Source organism: Hetaerina americana, unplaced genomic scaffold (genome assembly GCF_022747635.1).
Source record: "Hetaerina americana unplaced genomic scaffold, ioHetAmer1.1.p SCAF_215, whole genome shotgun sequence".
NCBI classification, from domain to species: domain Eukaryota; kingdom Metazoa; phylum Arthropoda; class Insecta; order Odonata; family Calopterygidae; genus Hetaerina; species Hetaerina americana.
The window spans coordinates 147,477-166,688 of record NW_027286781.1 but is presented as its reverse complement, the minus strand read 5'-3'; the positions used below and the strand labels follow the sequence as shown (position 1 = coordinate 166,688).

The 19,212-nt window shown below is 41.5% G+C and overlaps 1 protein-coding gene across 1 annotated transcript in view; it reads right to left on the bottom strand.

Moving 5' to 3' along the window:
• LOC139688676 (uncharacterized) overlaps nt 1–18,961 on the bottom strand; it is a gene marked incomplete at its 3' end in the record, with an annotated part of 221,119 nt that extends 202,158 nt beyond the window's left edge. Inside the window, exon 1 of the mRNA XM_071586246.1 lies at nt 18,185–18,961. Within this exon, the coding sequence (XP_071442347.1) occupies nt 18,185–18,296 (112 nt within the window). The remainder of the gene's footprint in view (nt 1–18,184) is intronic.
• Between the last annotated feature and the right edge of the window lie 251 nt (nt 18,962–19,212).

Here is a 19,212-nt window from a genome sequence, read left to right as displayed (position 1 = left end):
AGCGGGCGCATACGTTAATGTATTGACGTGGAAGTGATCCTGAATGAATCAAAGCAATAGTGAGGCGAACGGAGAAGTAGAGCGCCACTGTAAGTAACGAACCATACGCGTATGTGTGTACACACACGCACATGTATAGACATATACATATTTATAATATAAATAAATATAATAATAATATAATTTAAAATATATATATATATGTGTGTGTGTGTGTGTGTGTGTGTGTGTGTGTGTGTGTGTGTGTGTGTGTGTGTGTGTGTGTGTGTGTGTGTGTGTGTGTGTGTAAACCCAAGTAAATGCCGTTACATCAGTTTGAGAGTGTTCTCGATTGACATAAACCAAAAACATGGTTTAAATCAACATAGCATGTATTCGACAAGTAAAATTACTGGCTAAATATTAGATAAAACAATTGCAGGAAATGTTTGGGAAATATTTAATCGAATACCTGAACACTTCTTAATTTTCTTATGATAGAAATGAGGCATTGATAGAGATCCGATAGCCCTTTGATGATCACCTACTTCCCTCTAATGGAAAAAACGCTTCTAAATTAATACGATTCTCATTTTTGTGCTTGATAATTTGAAATAAATACTAATACGTCATATGTTAGATTCATACCCGTACTTATTATGCGGTATTTCAAAGCCTTCATCACTTCAATGAAACGTATTTATGGGAATTGGTTTTCAAGAGTTCATTTGATGTTTGAAATAACGATGGCAATGATCTGCTACCACAAAAAAGAAAAGTTATGATTGTCGCCTAACATTTATATACTGTGCTTTTTGTGGGGCAAATATTTATTAGCGAAAATCATGGTGAATTTATGTTCAGCTTGCCATTTCTTTTGAGATTAGTTACGTTTTCTACGGCACATTGCGACACCTCTTCAGTCTTCAAACTGTTAGCAAAATCGTCATTATGCGAATTATGCACTTTTGAGAGAACGGGAGATTGTATAACTCGCCGGTCAAATCTTTAGGTGTTGCAGCCTGCAGTTGCTGAAATACGGCCAACCTCTTTGCCCGAGATGATGCCTTTGGTCGAACTTCGACCATACTTTCGTCATACGAGAGGGTGTTGTTATGCCTGCGTAGGTCACTTTACTCCCACTGCATGTACCTATCTACGAACGAGAACTGTTGGCCGGCGTCCATTTTCCAGCGACGGTCGTCTCTTTTTATAGCTACTGTTGGCCAGAGAAAGTGAGCGTTAGTGTGCACTTATTCGTCGCCAATGTATTTATTTATATAGTGGCCGGAGAAAGCGGATACATGCAGGAACACTACGAAGTCATTCTATGAAAAAACATATGCAACGCACGGAGTATTATGTGGAGAAACGTCACAGAAAAATAACAAATCAATTTGTAGTCGTGACCACGCATCGTCGAAGAAAATCGTACGAGGAAGACTTTCTTCGAGGTGAAATGCTTCTTTTATAAATCTGCAAGTGAACACACGCTAAGGATTTAGGGAGCAAGCTCACTAGCGATGGATGGATCAAGAGAAATGTTAGCGCCCCCAACTTGTTGGACAGAATATACGTAAATGACGAACAAGGGTTTCTTTAAAGAGAATCATGTAATACCGAATAGTTACGCTAGCCTGGGCCAGAGCAATCGGTTCATTAAAAACCTCTATTTGGAGTACACTTCTCGGCGAAAGTGAGACTTGGGGAAGTAGTCATGAGGGGTAGAAAAAATAAGATTGGAGGCGATGTAAATGTGGTGTTGCGGTATAATAATGCAAATAAAATGGAAAAGAGTAACCGATGAATTATTACTTCGAAGAGTTGGGAAGGGAGAAGACTATGGAGGACGCTTACAAGAAGGAGAGGGAAATTGGTTGGAGATTCTTATTCTGATTCACGATATCTTACTGGTCTATTGATTGAAAAAGCATTGAGGGTAAGAACGGAGTAATGCCCGGGATGGACTGCGTGAGGAAGGATGATATAAGATCCTCATGATATCAAATTGTATGGCTGGATTCGAACACCAGGATAGAATAAGGGAGAGAGACACCGTCACGGACCGATTCAAGTACTCGTTCTTCCTGGCACGATACGCAACCAAAACAAAACCAAGGCCAAACAACCGAATTTTTTTATTAAAAAAGACAATTTTAACAAGTTGGCCTTGTAAAATACATTATTCCACGATGTATACGAGTGTGTGTGCATGTGCATTAATGGTTATATGCAAATATACATTCATAAGCATGTTTGAACGAATAATTGGGTATGAATGATTGGTACCCTAACACCTCCCGCCAAACGCCCTCGTTATGGTTAGCGGGATATATGATGATCTGAAGGATGCCAGTGCAACGCACTATGAGGTAGTGAATATATTGGCAGGGGGCCGGCTGACAAGCATACACGGAGAGCCGCTACAAACCATTCCTCGTACTGATAACCCGTAATGGTTATAAGGAGTTGATCAAGTGATAGTAGGAGATGAGAAAAGAAACCGAGGAGAGATGGAAATTTGGTGCTACGACAGATCGATGAATTATAAATTGAGTAACAAAGGAAAGAAGTACTTCGGAGGGTTGGCCAAGAGCGAATCTTATGGAGAATTTTTTTTAAGAAGAATGGAGAAACTAATTGGAAACATCCTGCGGCAAGATAGCTTATCGATGACCATGACCATAATGGACAGAGCCATAGCAGGGAAGAACCATTGGGAAATCCAAGGATGCATTATTAGAAGGTGATGAAAGACGCCTGCGCGAAGAAATGTGAAGGAATGAAACGGCTGATAAGAGAACGCAATACCTTTAAAGATAGTAGTAGTAGTAGTATTTAGGGGAGGCGACCGACTGCTGAGGTCATTTGTACCATTGGGGATGGACAGGAAAGGATGAAGGGTGGAGGGAAACCCGGCGTCGGCATTAGCCTACTCTTTACGAAAGGCGCCAAGGGGTCCGCAGCTTAACGCCCCATCCGACGGATGGCGTACTCACTCAAAGTGCCCTCCACAAAGCACTTCAAGTAGGGATCGAGATACCTCTGAAAAATATTCAACACCGCCGGGATTTGAACCCGAACCCTCTGGGTGGGAAGCCAGTACGATAGCCACCGCAACAATCCCGATCCCCACCTTTAAAGATAAACCGCAAGTCAATCCTCTCTTTGGTAACTCATGATGATGGTCGTGGAGTGAACAATGCGGATGAGAATATGAATTTTTTAAAATTATTTGAGGGCGATATTTACCTTACGTCGACATGGACGGTTTCCTGGTTGTGATGCACAGCGGGAAGACCATTACGACAAGAAGAAATAAAGGTATATGAGAATCAAAAGAAAATGATAATTGATGAAGTAAGTGCGACATCTTTTGGAATCGAACCAAAGCTACCGAAGGCCTTATATATTCTCCAGCCACTTCAAACCTATTTTAAGGTTTATTTCCGTAAAATTCCTCATGCCCACGCAAATATTCTTTTTTTCATTGGAGTAGTTTCCTTCGAATTCATCATTAATTTTTCGGAGAAAGGAAGTGCACATGTTTAGCCGAGAAAAAAAAAATTTAAACGCAAGGTTTAAAGGGAGGCCATGGCCACTAGATGGAGCCGGTTTGGCCAAAGGGCGTCCGAAGGATCGCATGAAAATTTCATATTTAACGGCTTCTCAATGACTTTTGGTGATTGAGAGTTAACCTGCAACGCTCGGCCTCAAGATCCTTTCTCTTCTTATTTTCTCGAGAAACCGTTAAGATCGAATTTGACTTTAGGATTTGTAGTATGCAAGGTTTGTATAAAAAGTATCGGTAACCAATTTTTTTCCTGACGTGTCCGTGAAGTGCTGAATGCAGATCGTCGGTTAAATTTTCGTATGATCGTAGATCGTATTGGCTTTGATAAGATGGCAGTGCACACCATCATCAATGAAAATTTGGCGATGCGAAATATTTGCGCTAAATTCCTCCGAAGGTCTTGACGGACGACCAAAAGTAGAGTCTAGTGTCTGCTTGCGAGGACCTTCTGCAACGCGACGCGATGATTCCCCAACCGCCTTACTGTCCCGACTTGGCACCAGCAGACTATTTCGTATTCCCAAAAGTGAAATCTTCCCTCAAAGGACCCCCCGATGGAACCCTAAGTGCCGTCAAAGAAGCTTGCACGCATACCCTTAAGGACCTTCCGGCATCCGCCTGCCAGGTAGCCTTCGAGTCGTGAGCAAGCCGCTGGCAAAAGTGTGTCAACGCTCAAAGGATGTACTTGAATGAATTTTGAGGCATTGTAGCAATATTTGAAATAAAACTATTTTTCCGAAAATTTCCCCGATACTTTTTATACAAACCATGAATGATGATTCGATACTCGAAATGCACTCAACTCCTCAATACGCAGAAGTAGAAAGCTAGGAACTAATAAAGTTGTGTAAATACGGGCGATGAAAATATTTGGGGCTAGAAAAACGACTTTATATTCACCACAGAATCAAAACTTCTATTGTTATCCCATTCATGATGGACGATCTTTTAGCCGTAATTTTAACGCAGCAAGAGTGAGAGAAACGTAAATATACCAGAAACAAAGTTTATTAGTATCAATAGTCATTTCATTCGCAACTTTGAATCCTCCTACTTAATTCTTACCATCCTATCACACTAATAATGATATCCTGCACCATCTTTTTAGATATCGGACTCAAATTATCTGTCCTCCATCTAATTCAGAATCTACACCTCATAACGGTCCCAAGTGCTTGCAGCACGTTCTAACCGAGGCCTAAAAAGTAAAAATAACAACGCTCTCTTACCTTCTCGTAAACGTTCCTCTTTTTATATGTAATGAATTCATTGTATTTTGATGAATACGTTATCTTCTTTTTCGTCTGCATTCCCCATTTTTATGTTCTGGAATAAGAATTTCCCTTAAGTTTTTAATCAATGCAGCGCTTAATCTTTCGCCTTTAATGATAATGAGAGTTCATGGGAGGTACTTTCCGAATATGACTAATATTTTTCGAAAAATATTGCCTATTTTTTCCAAAATTCTTCAATGCACATCTAATCTGATTCAATTACCACTGCGTGTCCATTGTTGCACCCTTTATGAATTCTCTAAAAAAGATAGTCTCGAGAGACTAAAAAAAAATTGAATAGTAGACAGGGTCCGTGGTATTTATTACATACCAGTGTCTGCAGCCATTTTCACCACTAGAGATAGGAAGATAATGAAGGCCAGGCACTAATTAGGGAAAGATTGGTCAACATTAGCTCGATCCCTAACAAAACTTAGATGTAGGCCACAACTTTGTTATCTCATACGTTATCAATGTAAAGAAATCTCCCACTATGACGCTTAGAATTCAAACTGCGCCGTTTCAATTAAAAGATTTTTGGCGAATTTTGCTGATCGTTGATGTCCCAGTGAAATGATGAACCGTACGAGTATACCATTAACGAGTTTATTCAGAAACCAACTTCTTTACGTGCAGTCCACGTATGTCTAAAACTGAATGTGTTGGAGAATATGTTGATATCTTTCTTTTTGGATTAATTTAAAAATTTCTGGCCACATGGTTGACTTGCGTAGACAACATGCTCTCTGGTTTACCCGAATGTCGCGCTCAAGTAGAATTTAATTTCAAGTATGGCTATCTTGCCAACGCCTGCTACATGTTCTAAATTGAGTATTCAGATATTAGAATAGCTACCCTTAAAAATCCGATTAATGGTAAGTTCAAATTCTCCTATTATGGAATAACGTCGTATCAGAGGGGAGTGTAAAAAATTAGGGTGTAGCTTGGCAAAGAACGTAGAACGCCGAAAATTTGAGATCCCAAGTTCGGGTGATGGCTCAAGCAGGCGGTAACATAATGGAAATCACACTCCGTCACCAACTCGTGATGCCGAGGAGAAGAAATCGGATTGGTAAGTACAAGTTCTTGATTCTTTAGACACCCTTGAAGTTCATAGTGTAAGAGGACGCCTCGGTATCTCGATTGGCTAAAGCACTTGGCTGGAAATCGGAGAGATCCGTACTCCAGACCTGGTCAAGGCGAATGATTTTTACGATGCTAAATTTCTGCATTTAGATGTTCAGTCCGTTAAAGAACTCTCGCGGCAGCTACCGCAGTCCTTTGCATTAGCTCCTATTTGCTGTACACGAACTAATGCGACAACCAAACCCAGACTTCCAGAGGATCCCATGCACTAGCAGTATATTCTAAATGAAGCCGAGCCACCGAAAGATTGTATCACTATTTAAACCTTACCGGCATATTTCCCCAATACTCTGATAATGAATCTTAATTTCTTGCTAGCTGAACAATAGCCAATATATATATATATATATATATATATATATATATATATATATATATATATATCAATTCGCATATAACCAATCAACAACAGCATTCAACTTGAAGACCGGTTTGAAAGTTGTTCAGACAGAGTTCAGGCCTTGTACTAAGACCAACGAAATGTTGTTGGTGATGTGATACACACACTGGTAGTAAGGGGGGACAGTTTTTTTCCATTTGCCACCCGTTGTTCTCAAGGTGGATCTCGTGCGCAAAAAAATCGCACAGCTCGGGTGAAGCTGAGGTTGCCCAGAGGAGTCACCCGGAATCGAAACCGCTCAGTAGCACCTCAACACTCTAATATGTAATTATAAATCGTAATTCTAAAACTCTAATCATGTTATTCGAAAAAAAAGTGGATATAAATTGATCTACACAACGAACATGTTGACCTGGATGTTCATTTCACCCTCTGGGTTTCTAAAAAAAAGCCTACACTGACCAGTTGACAGCTGTTAATGAGCGATTCTGTGACGCGTTTCAGCAATGATTTCTGTGGAGCGCATTCAATTCGCTCAGCTTACTGAAATACTGATGTACTTCAACAACAAAAGCCTTCATTGCTCTTGCGTATCCTATATTGGGGGTTCGAGACAGACCTCCCAAAAAAGTGCGATTTTCGCGTCGAGTCAGAGAAAGTGATTCCTATCGCACGACATACATCGACATGTGCCGTTGCCCGAATGAAGGGTGTGAGAGCCACACACGCACACATACGCACGAAAAAGAGACCGAATTCCACTTTCGAAACCAAAAGCCAGTCGGGTAAAAAAAAACCTGTCCGTCGGAGGGAGATGGAGAGGATGAAAAAAAATGAACGACGGTAATCCCTCGGCACGTCTCTCAGGTCTTGGCGCCGCAGGAGGAGGGGCGGGAGGAGGGCAAGAGAGGGGTTGATGAGGGTGGGGGAGACAGAGTCAGGCTCCATTATATATTACGCGCCATGGCACACTTTGGTCGCTTAAAGTCCGCGCGGGGAGGGTGGGCGTTCTTAGCTCCCGTCTGCTCTGACCTTGAACGAAAGTCGGTGAGATTTCTTTTTCCACGGTTTGGTGTTTTGTTTTCCACCCTCTCTCTCTCCAGGAAAGAATGAAGGTGGTGAACTTGAATCTCATTGTCGCAATCCATCGTACAGTGTCCGAAGAAGAACTCCCATCTACGGGACCAAGTGTCCTGTTTGGGTCGCCAAATCTCCCAGAGCGGGTCGAAGAACACGTGGTTCACGAGGATGAAGAGTTCCTCGCCCCCTCCAACATGCGAAATCGGGTTTTGAACGCAGGAAAACGGGTATTCACGGCAGGAACAAATCCAGGAGCCAAAATATGAATGGGTGGCGTTGACGAGGGTTAACCGTTAACGGAGTTCACCGATTGGAACTGCTTCATAGTAAGTAGGTCGCCTGCCATCCCACGTAAATATTTTTTTTGTCTGTCCCATCTCGGTTACGTAGCAACGCAGGAAACGCAGTAAATTCTGTTGTATGCAAAACTATTGCTCTTGGGCTCCATTCTTACTATTTTCTTGCTTTCTCAGAGTTTAAATAAAGTTAAAGCATTCTTAAGCTCTGACATAAATTAAGTGCACGGTTAACGTAGTTATGGCTCTAATTTACATGGTGTAACATTACTAACTATGAAAACGAAGAATAAGCAATGTTTATTATTGATTTATTTTGAAAATCATCTTTCGACTCACCTAATGATGTGATGACCGCCGTGAAAAGTTGAGTGCCTATTTTAGGTGGACTATCGAAATTTTCATTTCTTAATTTCGGAATATCAATGCAAGTTAACATGAATATTTTTTGAAGACAGTCGAGAAATGTGTGAGAGCATTCTTCCCAGACCACATTGGTTCAAGAGCACTAAGATGAAATAATTTTAATTGACCAAATGAACGCATTTGAAGCACATTACTTTTATCAAGCGTCAATGAGGAAGTGTCCCTGCAAGGACCGCCGAACGTCCCTGAGGAGGCTTGTGGGATATTGTGTAGAGTGTCGATGAAGAATTTAGCCGATATACTCGAGAAGATGTAAACCTGCTGATCTACCACATCAATTCCAAGGTGAATACGTTTATGGAAATTATAACGAGTGGTCAGTTGATTTTAGTCCGCGAAAGAAATGCCGCGAAAGTTGTACCTTATCCTCCGGACTCACTGTCCTTGGTTTTTGTTCGATTTTGTGGACGGAATTTGGCTGACCCTGCATCAAGCCCGTATCTGGATCACCAATTCGAATGATATCAAAAGGAAGGCGGCGTGTCCAGAGAACACTCTACAGCATTCCTAAGCATACCTCAAAACTTGCTTAGCGGATCGCTGGAAAACATACGGACAGCACGTCTCGCGTGAGTCGAAATGTACTCCACAAGATAATAAACCCGTCTTCAACACCGCATATTTTCTAACTCCCTTCATTCTGTCCACTATGTCTATCCTTTTCACTCCCTTCCTCGTTTGCCTAACGTTTTCCCTCTATCACACTTTTCAACATTCCATCGCCAATCAAAATGCTCTTCAACTTTCCTGCCTCCTTTGCATTTCTTCCAGCAACCCCATCTCCTTCCAAGTACTCATTCGTTTCTTTTCCACTGCATCCGTTGTACCTTTTCCATTCTTCTCTCCTATACCTCTAACTTACCTCCTATCACATTATTCAACGCCCATATTTTCGCGCAGTACAAAACCATATCCAAATGTTCCCTGGTCTTTTTACTAAACATCCTTTCTCAATGTCCCTGTAATCAGTTCCCTCCTCCTTTCTAAATTTTATTTGCCCAGTGCCACCATTCTATCTGCTCTGATTTTCCCCTAAAATATTAACGCTGAATCCAGCCTTCCATTTTTCTCGATAACTTCATAACTTTTGTTTTGTTTCCATCGATCTTATCCCATACCGATTACATTGAAAAAATATGTAGTAATATTTTTTCGTGTTAACATGATTGCAAACACACTTTCGGTTTTAAAGCCTGGTTAGATTGTGAAAGGCGACGTAATGTAATTAATAATGTCTACCGTACTTTCCATTCCTTGCGCACTTATTTCTTTTCTTTCAAAATTATGCATTACGTACTTCATGCCTTTTCTTCTCATCTTGGTCTTCCAGTATTCCTTTTCCTGAGCCCCCCCGCATCACCCTAATCCATGAATTTCTAGACCTATCCTTTCCTACAACACTATCGCAGGCTGATCAAGTCAACATACCATAATTCTTACAGCAGGTGCATTAGGAGTAAATTATTATGATTAATTGTACTTTAAGCCATTAACCTTAGCGGTATATTAAAGAGTTTAGTACTGTCAACACCCATCAAATTACCTTAGCATCTGTGTCAAAGCAGTACATTCTTAAAATAAGAGTGACGCCTACAAGTATCTCCTAGTACTTTCAACTACAAACACTTTTTTAAGTTTCCGCGTTAGTTTTGAATGCTGCAATGAATATGAATATATTCTAAAACCCATTTCACTTATAAGTTTTATTACGAAAGGACACGTAACCTTTTTCACGAACTGCTCTTTCTTCTCTTGGATAATTCTTTCGCCTTAAATTTGAAGAGTGACACGACCCTGCATAAAAATTTTGATCTCTGTCATTTTTGGGTACTGCGGACGTTGCTAACGTTAAGTAGGCAGTTACTCTCCGCTCCAGCAATTATGTATGTGGATGATAGGGGTAAGCAATTATATAATGCGAAATTAGTGAAGTACTGCGTCAGCGCTTGCCTTCCTTCGGCGAAAGTGAGGATGGAGTCAGACTTTTTACCGTCCAGCCCCATTCTACGTGGATTGAATCCAAATTTTCCAGAGTGATAGGTCAGTACATATTCGCCCCAGGGAAAAATCTTTTCGTGCTGAATCGTCATCAGCATACTAGAAGGTAATTATGAGCAGTGTACGAAGAAAATCACGTGATGTAATTTTGGGACCCCCGAATAAGGATGTCGTGCACATAAGGAAAATGTCCTAAAGCGTTAATAAATTTTCTTTCACAATTCTTGCGGGTCATTCGGAGGATAAAGGGGACCGTTTTCTCTGCTTCCGGGCCAAATGGACCCCTCCCAAAAAAAAGACAAATTTTTATGGCTTTCGTAATGGATCGAAGCCTCAAATTTGTGATCATCGGGAAGGGTTTAATTCTGGGGGCGGCAGATCGAAAGGCAAGCGAAGTTTTCTCATTTCCCATTACCGTCTCTTCCTCCCTCTTCTCCTTTTATTGGAATGAACAATTTTTTTCCAGCGTATATGCTTATTAGGTTTCTAATCATAGTGCATTCGAAATTTATGAAAGCATATGAGAAAAATAGGGGGATGTGATAGTCCAGAGTTTTCGCGCTGGATTACTGACCGAAGGGCTCGGGTTTGATTCCCGTGCACGCCTCTGAGCACCATCAGCTTCGCCCAAGCTCTGTGATTTTTCGGGTACCAGATCTTCCTGGAAAACCATATGCGGCGTAGGGAAAAATATTGGCCCCACTAACCTGATTTGTAAATTTCACTCGTCGTTGGGCTTAGTACTCCGCGAGCTCTACCCTCACGTATCAAACCGACCTTTGGGTTGATAACTGTGAAGATGAGAAAGATACAAGGGTGCAAAAATGGGTAAAAGAAATGAATTTGCAATGTATTATGGTCGAAGTCAAACGACGGTGCACCTATCTGGAAAATGTTTAAAAAGGAGGTGAATAAAGTAATAGTAGGCATATTAAAAGAATAATTGCATCATATTAAGAAAACTCTTACAAATTTATAAATAGGAGGAAATTGAAGACGGGTATCGTGAGCGAAGGTGTAAAGAAAATTTTGGCGAACACTTCAATGCGAGAGAGGGATGGTACGGTGAGGAAACTTAGTCGTTGAGGCAGTATGATGGGCTCAGATTGAAGGGTTTTGAGATGTGGGTTTGGAGGTGGAGAGAGAAAGTTAATCGGATGGAAATAAGAACCACGATGAAGTTTTAGGCTTGGTGGGAGAGGTGGGAGGGTTTGTTGGAAGAAATTCAAAGAAGGCAGGTCGAGTGGATGCAGCTCTTTGATTGCGTCCATATTTTTGACCTGCCGCAACACACCTACGAAGGTATGTTGCGGCAGCATGTCCCTGTGAAGGAATATGTAACGGCTCTTAGGTCAATTTACGAAAAAAAATTTCCTAAAACTACTGCACTGGAGCAAAATTTTAAATTTGTCGTCAACCAGAGAAAGTTCGTAGCCTAATGTTATTAATGAGTGACAGGCGGGAAATGTAAAATTCCAAGAAGCTTCTTGCTCTCTAACTTTGCGACATTTTTCCATTGCAAATTATTATTCATCGCAGACTTTTACAAGAAGAGCGCACGCATAAATGAATCATACCCTGGGCTTCAACTGCTGTTAGCAGCAACAGGCCATCATCATGGTAATGCTGAATCATTGAGACTCAGATCGAAATGTAGTTGTTGGTCTGATTTCTTTGTACAGTATGCAATAAATAACGCGTAATTGCATGTTTAGTTCCATTTTAAGCTGGGGGATGGAAATTTTTCTATGCGCACTGGGGTGATTCACGCGAAATATTCCATGAATTTACTCTTAACGGTCCGGAATATCATATGCGCTGGAGTCAAGTTGCAGGAAATGCACTAAGCGTGCATCCCCAGTGGTTTCCTATGCACGACCGACATATATGATTAGACACTTTGTGGGTTTTTCCAATAGACCGTAGAATACGTATTGTGGCCACCTCGGATTCATTACTGGGCTGGGAACCTCTACAAACTAAAAGGAAAGTAAGCAGACTTTGTGGAATGTTCCGAATTCTGTAGGGGGAGAAAGCTTGGGCAGATCTTAGGAAAGAGGCGGGGAACCCAAATTTTATAGGCAGAAATGATCACAAATTTAAGGTAAAATGCCGGGCACAGAAAACAAATAAAAAAAATTTTCTTTTCTGAATAGAACAATTGTTGATTGGAACACCTTACCTGCAAAAATATTCGAGCCCTTTCCTAACAGAGTGTATACTTTTAAGAATAGATGTAAGGTATATATGTAATAATTTGATTGATGTGTGGTGTATTATATTATATGTAATAGCTTAATTTTTTAAATTTATCTTTTGTTTCTTGCTGATTAATGGTTGTAAATGGGATGGGGATTCGCTTGTTTTGTTAAAGAGATTTGTGTTTTGAAGTCTGATTTTATCTATCATCTTTTGCGATTATTTGGGACTTGTGTGCCACCTGACAATGTCTATCAGCACATGTGTATTTTTAATAATAATAATAATACTTTTTAGTCATACTTCTCAAGTCTTGACATTTCCGTGGTGGTTTGAGAGGTCGTTTTTATAGCAAACAGAGACGTTCTTTTTCCCCGCTCAATTAATGCGTCGATGTGCTGCCTTCTACCCACACCTCGACGTTGTATTTTGAATCTTATGCGAGTAGCCAAGTTCCCATTTCTCCGACCTCCTATTAGACCGACCACCTGGGTTACGCGCGTGACGTGGGAACATATTTCTGGGATCTTGCGGAGGGGAGGCGTCTTGGCTGACCGTCGAACTAACTTCAGCGCTCCGACTCGGGAATTAATTTTTCCATTGCATCACCTGCTGCAGGCATAACGTTTTCTGTGCATTTTTAGAGGACTCGGGGGAGACTCGCTTTCCATTGCGATGTCCTGAAAGTCGGTGAAAACGACGGCGGCGTGTCTCCGTGAGCACGAGTTGACCTACTGCATAGATGCTTTCGGATGGCGGTTTAAAAGATGCATAGTTTCGAAAATACGATGCCCACGGATGAAATGGAACTATATTCATCCTCACACTTGAGTGATATAAAATACAAAACTTAATATGATCTAGATCGACATTAACGCATTTTGCTGTTCCGATTTTCGAGCCTCCAATCAGAAATAGTCTCATTAATACGTCCCAACGCGCAGCCCAAGTAGTGAGTAAGAAGAGAGCGGATAGTTGAAAACTTGACTGTGTAATCGCGTGCAATACGGGAGAAAATTAATTTTTCTAGGAAATATTAACTAATTACTTGATGAGAGTTATCGCGGGAATCATTTAGGTGCCAAATAATATTGGAATATTCGACCTCGGAGACAAAATAAGAGAGAGATAGACATCGTCACCGACCATCTGTTGCGACACGGTACGAATGAAGTATATTGGACCTCGTGATGCATATCGAAGGATCTGAGATTCAAACCTCTGGTCCATGTTTTATTAAAACTATTCCACAAAATAAATGCTGTGTCTTAAATTCAAATACCTGATTGGCTCCATGCTACGTCGGAAGTGCATACTTCAAGCAAAGATGATTTTGCCACGGAGGTCCGGAGTTCCGAGGGGCATCTTACATTTGTAATGTGTTTGAAACAATCTGGTGGTATTTTGTAACGCGGCTTAATTTCCAATCTCTAATTACACCTGTTTTGCATTCCTTGCGGATTTCTGCCACTTCCTGCAAAACTCGTATTCAAGGCAACTCTTTGAATTGAATGTATAAGGCAATTTCTTATGCCCTCTCATCAATTTGCCTCTTGGAGAAGGATGTGACGGAGTTAATGCAATCAGAAGAATGCTATTACTGCATATTTATCCTGTAATGTTGGTTAAAACTCGGATTTAAAAAGAATGCTTATTCATTTTCTTCGTTGTGGTGATAATCATTAGGCGGAAAAGAATGATTCGAAACAATTTATTTCAACACTCGAGAAAGCAGAGGGGCGTGAAATGAATTTCATAACATTTGCTCTATTTTGCATACACATTTTATTTATACCGCCATGCCTTCAGGAAAAATTAACTTGTGTAATTTTCTGGCATGGAGGAGTTAAGATTATTATTTGAATGGTATTCAAGGGCAGTCAGGGGTTTCCGTATCCGAGCGCGAATAATGGAACTCAACCGTAGAAGTCGTTGTTCAAACTTCAAGGGCAAAGATACCGATTGATGCTGTTGCCATGAACCCAGTCAGGTGTCTGAAGTAGAGAGATTTCCAAGGAGCATCATTATAACTAGCGCTTCATGTTTTCAAATGTAATGCACCAAAATCAGTTGTGTCCAACGTGTCCCTGATGAAATAAACCGTCAAATGAGGTACAGAAATGAAATGAATAAGCGGGCCGAAAATCTTGGTTTGCGTAAAATATTGCAACAGACGTGAGGCTACAATTTGTATGGCGAGAGATATCGCAGCGATCCTTATTTAAAAATAAACTTCATCATCATTGAGGTATATGAAGTGTATCTTCATAATTTTACCCCGAAGATTAAGGGTTCATAATGACTGTAAATGATCGCGCTAGGGGAAAAGTATTTTTTTCATTCTAAGTGGCCTATGATATTGTTATTATTTCATCTAACATTTATTTTATCGTCCCTTTTGTTACCAGCAGCTCATCTTGCATGGATATAAAAGTATTTCCCAATTAGACACCGAAGTACACCTACCTTTAGTCAGTAATAACTGTTTTATTTGAATTATTTTAGATATTTATTGGTAATTAACTGTAAAGAAATACTTCATTTTTGAATTTGCATTCCGGATGCAGAATCACCTCCTGCCACACATCCTAGTTTTGCAGTGTACCATGGAGACGTAAAAGTAGAAGAATGGAGATCGGGATGATGAGGTGGTCAGTATACTGCCTTCCCACCCCGAAGACACGGGTTCAAATCCCGGTGTTGGGGGAAATATTCAGAGGGCCTCTCAACTAGGGTGCCATGTGGAGATATCTTCGAGTGGAGTATGCCTTACGTCAGATGGGAAGTGAAAATGTGTGACCCCTTGGCGTCTGCAGTTAAGGGTAGGCTAATGCTGACACCGGATTTCCCTCCACCCGTCCACCATTCCGTGATATCCTACCTCCTTCAAAATGATCACCTAACCCTAATTGCGTAAACGACCTCAGTTGTTGGTCACCTTCCTTAATAACAACTCCTTCCTCAATAACAATTGGTATTACTAATTCATATTGACTCTTCTAAAATGTCTGCCTCGTGAATCAACGGATCTTGCTCCAACTCAATGGAAATCTTTGCCTTTCACAACCCCGGGTAAATGTTTTTTAAAAATCTTAAAACTCGAACACTGCCTCGTTCGTACGACACGAAGGATTTCTCGCAATATCCATGACTAACGTTAAGAGTCACCATCGGAGAGTGTTATTTTATAAATTGTATTTGTTAACTCTTGAGCTACAGGTGTACATACGTATTGTTTTTACTGTTGCTTGTTTCAAGTACTTATTAGGCTTGCCCTGGAACTGAGATAGTTTTCTTGTATTATATTGTAAATAAACCATTTTTCATCAAATAATATTGTGAGTCCAATTTAGCCAATCATATTGGGCGTTACAAACTAAGGCAATGTATATGATTAATCAATTATCTCGATTACGGACAGTAGCGGTTTTTTTTCAGTGAGCCTACATCTAAAGTTTCCTAGCACGTAATGACAAAACATGTGAATAATGAGCGAACGGAAGTTGAGACTCCTATCGAGATTCTAGGACATGGTAACTGAAATATTCTCCACCATCGAAGTTGTTGCTAACTCAAAGAGTTCAATACTTTGTTGAAAACGCTGCATATTCATTAATGATTCATAGCCAAACAGCTTGCGCAACTTGAACTAAAGCCTGCATAAAATATTTTTCTCCCTTAAGGTCACTAGTGATTTCATTATGACAGCATTCCTGAAAGTTACTAACCGTTGTCTTTTATGTCGTTTTGAATACATGAAAACGTTCCGAGTGTAGTCTTGTAGTGATCGAGACATTTTGAGAAACGTGGAACCAAGAAAATAAAATAATGTTTTACACAATCTGAAGAATGGACGAATGCCCAAATCCGATCCCATAATTACTTAAGAACAAGAAATCGTTCATTTGAGTTATTATTTCTGTGGATTTTCGAAGACTTAATTTCTTTCCCTTCCGTGATTGCTTTCGTGTCATGCCACAACGTTTACTGCAATGTTACGTATTAATTATAGCCCTCTTTCGGAACGAATGAGTTAAAATGCCGGTTGCCATACATGCTTTACTATGATCGAAATGTTCTTCCCCACACTGAGCGCAGTACATTGAATTGTGTCTAGGAGTGCTTTAGCCAATTAACAAAAGTCAAAATAATGTGGTTTTAATAAATGAACGTTTACTGTAATGGGAAATCATGAGATGATTCGTTGTAGGTAAAAATAACTATATTAATTTGATTGCCCTTGAGGCCATACAGTTTTAGGCATCCTTCAGTATTACCCTAAATTACGCCAAGAGTGAAGTTTCCTCTCGACAAATCGAATTCGGTACATCACACTACCAACGCGACTGAAACCTTTCGTCAACATTCAATAGCACTACCGATATTAATACGGTATATCACGGATGGTGTTGCTCCAAGGCCAACTTTGGGATTACATGCAAAAAATCTCCTTATGAATGTATTGTGTATTGATTCATATGATGAGTAAGTTTTTAAGAATTAAATAGTAGCAAGAAATGAATTCATGGCATTCTTCGATGAATTAGAAACTCGCAAAGTTTAGTACAACGATCATATCACCTTCAGAGACAGTCTACTCAGTTTGACCGCGAAGTAAGAGGAAAAGTGATCACGCTCGGCCTAAATTACAGTCAAAATACTTGGAAGAATAGGTTTTCCGCGAGAAGACAAGGGGAAAATCCGCGCCATGCCTAGGAAACGTAAGCGCTTCAGCGGCAGCTGTAGCGGGAGTGGGCGCGCGTACCGCAACCGACGCGCGAAAACACTACGGGAGCGGGAAGTAATTTTCTTTTTATATCGTAAATCGGCTTCTGCTGGAGGACTCCCAAGGAAAACCGGAGGCTGGAGGCTCCAGAGGCACGATCCTGGATAACCATATCTCACCCGAGTTCTCCTGAGGAATATTTCCTTCAAATCTCGCGGCGCGCATTAACCCTCACACCCATTTTACACGAAGCCTTACTCTAGTTGCTGGACTCAGGATGCTCAATCTTAAAGCTGAGCCTGGTCCTAAATTTTCTTATGAACTCTTTTATACGCTCCGACTCTCCTACTGGATTTCGATTTTTGATCATTCACTAACGTTTTTCCTTTGCATTTTCGTCGACGGTAGTGTTGATTGAAAATTATTGTTGATTATGGCGCGGCAATCGGTAGTCTCTTGAAGCGCCACTGCTCTTGTCTGATTGGTAAGTCTAGTTGGATTCAAGAATCGGGTGGAAAATAGATATCGTACTTAATACTGTTTTCATCACTGAAAATCAAAATCCACTTAATTAATCGAATATGATTCCCCCTTTGTAACGATACGATTTGAAGCATCCTGAATTCAGTGCCGATTTCAATTATGAAATAAACATCGTGCAAATCCCTCTTTAGACACTTATATGTTCTTGAGAAAAGGTAACAATCTGTCTCAGTGAACAACATCGAGTGTTTTCTCCAAATTACGAATTAATCAAGAGTTAAGTGATCTTTTGCTCATCCCTTTCTGATAAATAAATATATTTTCTTGCTCCCATGTTTCTTTCGAATTCAAATTGGCTTTCGCTCGATACTTCCTCGACTTTGAGTTCCATTCTTTTTTTTGAGAAAATTCTCATCAAAAATCTATATGCGCACGTCGAATAGGTATCATGAGATTTCAAGTATCCTCAATCCAGAAGTAACTTCAGTGCGGAAGCATGCATAGTGTAACCCGGCCTTCATAGAGAATCGTTGGATCCAGACAACAAGCTAAACGATCACAAACAGTGTTACGGAAGAAAATCACACGACGGTCAGTAGCGATAGTCGTGGGGAGCAATGTAGGCGGTCAACGATCGAAAAAATTGGCTAGACGTTCCCTTACCTTCGAGTTCCGTGGAAGACGAAGAGGACACCAAATCCACGAGGGCGGCGAGTTGTGCGAAGGCGACGATGAGCAGGGACGCCATCCACATGGTGTTCCACTTGACGTCCATCTCTCCAGGGGAACGCACCAAAGAGTCAGAAGGAACGTGAATAGTATTCCGTCCGGAAACGGGGAATGGAACGGGGTCCCGATGGAAATAGGAGGAAACTTGAGGATTGGGACGCTTCAACTTCGGAGTATTTCTCCTGAGTCCGCTATCTTCGTCGTTCCCGCCTCCTTATATCGTCCGCAACAAAACGTTGGCGAGATCCCCTCGGCGAGCTTGCCGTCGGAAAAGGGAGGGGAGAATATGTATAACGTAAATAAAAACGGGGGTATTCCCCAAGGATCTCTACTGGGACCACTTGTCTCTCCCTCCCTCTATCCTCTAACCCCACCTCTTTGGCGGCCTTCCGCGGAAATCGGGTCGGGATTCCTAGAAACTCGTCCCCCCTTGGAATAGAGGGTTGTCGTCCGTCAAGATGAGATAGCAGTCGAGTCTTACGCTCTCCACCCCCACACACACGCTCACTCGATGGGAGGGACGAAAACGAAATGGACACAAACGGGGCACAGCGATTCAAGTTTGGCGTAAACAAAAGGATTCGGCGATGATTCCGTCGCTCACTCTCCCGCTGGGGGGCGCGCTGTTATCCCGTCTGGATAGCCGCTTCGAGGGCGGCGAAATAAGCGAGCGGCGGGCGCTCCCATGTCGCGATCGCGGTGCGGGGTGCGGCTGGGGGTGGGGGAGGGAGTAGGGGAGGGGCGGGTCCCCTGAGGCTTGTGGCGGGGGTGGTGGATGCGGGGAGAGGGGGCGGACGGCGGCATTGGCGTGGACATGACCTACCTCCCCTCTTCTCTCCGGGAAGGAGTCATCCTTCCGTTGGAGACTCGGACCGTCGAGAAGGGTGGTAGTCAGTTCGGTGGACTGACCCGGGCAAAGCGCACGGGGAGGGAAGGCGTCTCGCCCCGGCGAGGACGGCGGG